Here is a 5,037-nt window from a genome sequence, read left to right on the forward strand (position 1 = left end):
TAGAGAATGTAGGATTCCGAAGATCGAATGGTCCAAGGATCTTTGGTTAATGATAACCGGAGTGTACGTGTTCTGAGGACAGGGAGGTCCAAATTTCGACGGTTAAATAATAACGGGGATATATTGTTCTGAGGACATGAAATAGTCCAAAGTTCGCGGGTTATTGAGTTAACCTGGAGGTGCCGTTGCTTGACCCTAGGCCAAGGTGTCAGAAGTAACGAGGCGGTTAGAGCTCTAACGTAGTGCCAAAGTGGCGATAGTTGTGATTAGGTGCCAAAGTGGTGAGAGTTGTGATTTGGTGATTGTGGAAATGTGTTCCATGTTGTTTCCTGTGTGTCGGATTGATATTTCTTTGTGATTGTTGAGATTGTTGGATGTTTACTTGAGTTAATTAAAGGACTTGTGATTTATTAAATCAATCGTTCATTTCTTATTTACTCACGAGCTTTGCAAAAAGCTTACCGGGTTTTGTGTTGTTGCAATCCCGGTACACTATTCAAATGGTGTAGTGGATAATCCTACAGGTCAGGATAATCAGGGTGGAGAGCGAGCTGAGTAGAGCAGCGGGGTTGACGTCAGCACTTAACCTATTTTGGTGTGTTGTAGACTCTTTTGAGCGTAACTTTTATTTATGGTGGTATTGTAATATTTGACTCGAGAGATAGTTTGATACGAGGTTTGTATTATGGTTTGTGAGATGTTGGTTTTTGGAAAAAAAAATTCAGGTCGTTATTTGTTTAGTTGTAAACTTATAATCATGTTACTGATTTGAATTTACTATTCAAAATTCAGGGCATGACAGTTTGGTATCAGAGCGTAAGGTACATATTTGGTGATATGTTAATACCTTCCGAGTGATGGCCCGTCTGCAGCGGATCCCCATCGTGTGCTCTTCGGTATTGACAATGTCATTGGGTATGTGGGAGTGTTAGGAGGTATCTAGGATGATAGGACGTATTAGGAGTTGAATTAACCTCAATGTGTTAGTACCTTGGTTAATATGGACTTGTATTGACTTATGCTATGTTTTAAGTGTTATACATGTATTAACCAGCTATGCTATGCTCCTTGAGTAATGGATATTGTGGGAGGCAGAGGTAGGGGTCGAGGTAGACCTAGAGGTAGAGGTAGAGGCCGAGGTAGGGGCGAGATTCCACATGTTGAAGTATATGAGGAAGAGGTGGATGCGCCTTTTGTTGAGCAGCCTGTTCCACCTGAGGTTATGGTTAATGATCCCGCTCGTCTGTTAGTGTTGGCGAGGGACATTAATCGGTTAGGAGCAACTAAATTTGGGGGAGGTACAGATTATATGGTGGCTGATCAATGGATCGAGGATTTGCAGACCTATTTTGAGTTGATTGTCTGTGATGAGATTGAGAAGAGGAAGCTAGCCACTTTCATGCTCAAGGATGAGGCTAGGGTGTGGTGGAATTGCACTCAGAGGACTATTGACGTGTCCACCATGACCTGGGATGGATTTGTGAGGATATTCAGAGAGAAATACTTCCCAGCTTCTGTGAAGGAACAGTTGGAGAGAGAATTTCTCTCACTAACTCAAGGGAAGATGAATGTGAGAGAATATTAGGCAGAGTTCTCCAGGCTGTATCGGTTTGTTAAACCATTAGATGCTGAAGACTTGGCTAAGAAGTTTCAGCGAGGGTTAAATGCCTCTATTGAGCGAGATGTGGCCATTATGGAGCTGAAGACAAAGGAGCAGATTTTAGCTAAAGCCCTGATCATTGAGCAGCAGAATCTGATCCACAAGGAGAAGCAGACAGTTGAGAGAGATTCTCAGGGAAAAGGGAAGGCAGTTGCAGGGAGTAGTGGGTCCAGAGATTATAGAGGTGGGCTCTGGAAAAGACAGCGGCTTTATTTTCATCATCAGGCTCCAGCCAGGATAGCAGCAGCACCTGTCCCTATTCAGGCACCACCTATCAGGCAAGTAGCACCAGCGGCCCCTATGAGATGTTATAGCTGTAATGAGTTGGGTCATCTTGCTAGGACTTGCCCTAAACTCAGGCCTAGGGCATGTTTTCGATGCGGACAGACTGGACATAATGCCAGGGACTGTACTCGACCTCAGAGTGGGGGACAGGGTAACCAGCAGAGAGCCTTACCTCCAGCACCAGCCAGAGTCTTTGCCATCGGCCAGAGAGGCACTGGGGTGGAAGGTACCTTATATGTCTATAACTATCTTGCTAGAGTACTGTTTGATACGGGAGCCTCCCACTCTTTCATATCTAGTTCTGTGGTAGATGTGTTGGGTTTGACTGCTATACCGCTTACTAGATCTTTGTGTGTTACATCGCCTCTTTGCGTCTCTCTTGAGCTTAGTATGTTTTCTGATGATTGTCCTATTGTAATTTGTGGTAGAGAGTTCACTGCATCTTTGATTGTGATTCCAGATCACACGTATGATGTGATTTTAGGTTTGGATTGGATGAGTCCGAACTATGCAGTGATTGATTGTTTTAGAATGATTGTGTCTTTCCATGCCCCTAGGCAACCAGTGTTTCATTATAGTTGCCTGAGATCTGACGTCGCCATGAGGGCAGGGATCTTGGCACACATTGAATTAGTGGGTAGTACTTCAAAAATTGCAGGATTCCGGTAGTGTCAAAGTATGCTGATGTGTTCCAGGAGATACCAGGATTACCTCCGAAAAGGGTAATGGACTTCTCCATTAATGCGATACCAGGTACCGCACCTATATCGAGAGCACCTTATCGGATGGCTCCAGCTCAACTTCAGGAGTTGAAGGTTCGAATTGAAGGATTACTTGCGCAAGGGTTCATTAGGGCTAGTGTTTCTCCTTGGGGCGCACCAGTGATGTTTGTGAAGAAGAAAGATAATTCACTCCGATTATGTGTGGATTATTGGCAGTTGAACAAGGTGACCATCAAGAATAGGTATCCTTTGCCTAGGATTGATGACTTGTTCGATCAGCTTAGGGAGGCTACGATGTTCTCCAAAATTGATTTGAGATCTGGATATCACTAGTTGAGGGTGAAGAATGAAGATATTTCTAAGACGGCATTTAGGACCAGGTATGGGCATTATGAATTTCTTATCATGCCTTTTGGTCTAACTAATGCACCTGCAGCATTCATGGACTTGATGAACCGCACATTCAGTCCTTACTTAGATCAGTGTGTGTTGGTGTTCGTTGACGACATCTTGATTTATTCAAAGTCGTCCGACGAGCATGAGAAGCATCTGAGGGTGGTGCTGCAGATTTTGAGAAAAGAAAGGTTGTATGCAAAGTTTGAGAAGTGCGAATTTTGGCAAAAGGAGGTCAAGTTCCTTGGTCATGTAGTTTCGAAGGATGAAGTTTCTGTGGATCCTTTGAAGGTTGAAGCAGTGATGGGTTGGAGTCGGCCCACTACCGTTACAAAGATCCGTAGTTTCCTTGGTTTGGCAGGGTACTACAGGCGATTCATTGAGGGGTTTTCTAGTATTGCTTCGGCTTTGACCAAGTTGACAAGGAAAGACACTCAATTTGTGTGGACGGATGAATGTGACGACAGCTCCAGTGTTGACTATTCCATCTAGTGGAGGTGGTTTAGTTATTTACAGTGATGCTTCTCATCAAGGTTTGGGCTGTGTATTGATGTAGCATGGTAAGGTTGTTGCTTACGACTCTAGACAGTTGAAGGTGCATGAGCGAAACTACCCCACTCATGATCTAGAGCTAGCTGCAGTGGTTTTTGCCTTGAAGATTTGGAGGCATTATCTATATGGTGAGAAGTTCGAACTCTTTTCTGATCATAAGAGTTTGAAGTATCTATTCTCTCAGAAGGAGTTGAACATGAGGCAGAGAAGATGGATGGAGCTCATCAAAGATTATGATTTCACCTTGGAGTATCATCCCGGAAAGGCCAATGTAGTGGCGGTTGCTTTGAGCAGGAAAACTAGGGGAATTGTGGCATCTCTTATGGTTCAGGAGTGGCTTATGTTGGATACTGTATCTGAGTTTGACCTTAAGCCCACAGGAGAAGGACAAGGAATCTTTCTCGGTAGTATCACTCTACAGCCGACTTTGATTTCTAGGATCATTCAGAGTCAGACACATGATGAGTTCGCTCAAATGGTGATTTCTGATATGATTCTTGATGCCAACGAGGAAGGTCCCTCTGAGTGGACAGTTGGAGCTGATGGTGGTTTGAGATTTCAATTGAAATTGTATGTTCCAGGCGGTGATAACCTCAAGGAGGAGGTCATGCGGGAAGTACACACCCAGGGAGTACCAAGATGTATATGGACCTACAAAGACAGTTTTGGTGGATTGGGATGAAGAGGGATGTGGCTGAGTATGTATCTAGGTGCCTTACTTGTCAGCGGGTGAAGGCAGAGCATTAAAGGCCTGCAGGAATGTTGAAACCTTTGCCGATTCCAGTATGGAAATGGGAAGAGATCTCCATGGACTTTGTGACCGAATTGCCTAGATCTAGACAAAGTTATGACTCTATTTGGGTGATTGTTGACCGATTGACAAAGTCAGCACACTTTCTTCCTGTGGCGAAGACTTACTCAGGTGATGCATTGTGTAAGTTGTATCTTGATGAGATAGTGAAGCTTCATGGTGTGCCTGTAACGATTGTCTCTGATCGAGACGCTCGTTTCACCTCAGAATTTTGGAGTAGATTCCATAAGGCCTTTGGCACATCTTTGGCTATGAGCACTACATTTCATCCACAAACTGATGGGCAAACAGAGAGAGTGAACCAGGTGATGGAAGATATGCTTAGAGCTTGTGTTTTGGACTTCAAAGGAAGTTGGGCGGATCATCTACCATTGGTAGAGTTTGCCTACAACAACAGCTATCACTCCAGCATCGGTATGGCTCCATATGAGGCTCTTTATGGTAGGCCGTGTAGGACTCCTATATGTTGGGAAGATGTTGGAGAGAAGGAGCTCTTGGGTCCTGCACTTGTTCGAGAAACTACAGAGAAGGTCATGACCATCCGAGACAGGATCCGTACAGCACAGAGTAGACAGAAAAGCTATGCTGATATGAAGAGAAGACCGTTAGAGTTT

The 5,037-nt window shown here is 44.2% G+C and overlaps 1 protein-coding gene across 1 annotated transcript; it reads left to right on the plus strand.

Moving 5' to 3' along the window:
* Nucleotides 1-1,693: 1,693 nt before the first annotated feature.
* Nucleotides 1,694-4,294, plus strand: LOC112184284. Its single transcript, XM_024322552.1, has 5 exons — nt 1,694-2,412; nt 2,604-2,892; nt 3,001-3,534; nt 3,617-3,703; nt 3,797-4,294. Exons 1-5 carry the CDS (start codon nt 1,694-1,696, stop codon nt 4,292-4,294), a joined length of 2,127 nt encoding a protein of 708 aa, XP_024178320.1.
* The last annotated feature ends 743 nt before the right edge of the window (nt 4,295-5,037 follow it).

This window comes from Rosa chinensis, chromosome 2, assembly GCF_002994745.2.
Source record: "Rosa chinensis cultivar Old Blush chromosome 2, RchiOBHm-V2, whole genome shotgun sequence".
Taxonomy (NCBI): Eukaryota; Viridiplantae; Streptophyta; class Magnoliopsida; order Rosales; family Rosaceae; genus Rosa; species Rosa chinensis.

Coding starts and splice junctions, on each gene's coding strand:
- LOC112184284 (XM_024322552.1), top strand. CDS start 1,694: ATGGAGCTGAAGACAAAGGAGCAGATTTTAGCTAAAGCCCTGATCATT. Junction 3,535..3,616: donor AATGTGACGACAGCTCCAGT/GTTGACTATTCC, acceptor GTATTGATGTAG/CATGGTAAGGTTGTTGCTTA. Junction 3,704..3,796: donor ATCTAGAGCTAGCTGCAGTG/GTTTTTGCCTTG, acceptor CTATTCTCTCAG/AAGGAGTTGAACATGAGGCA.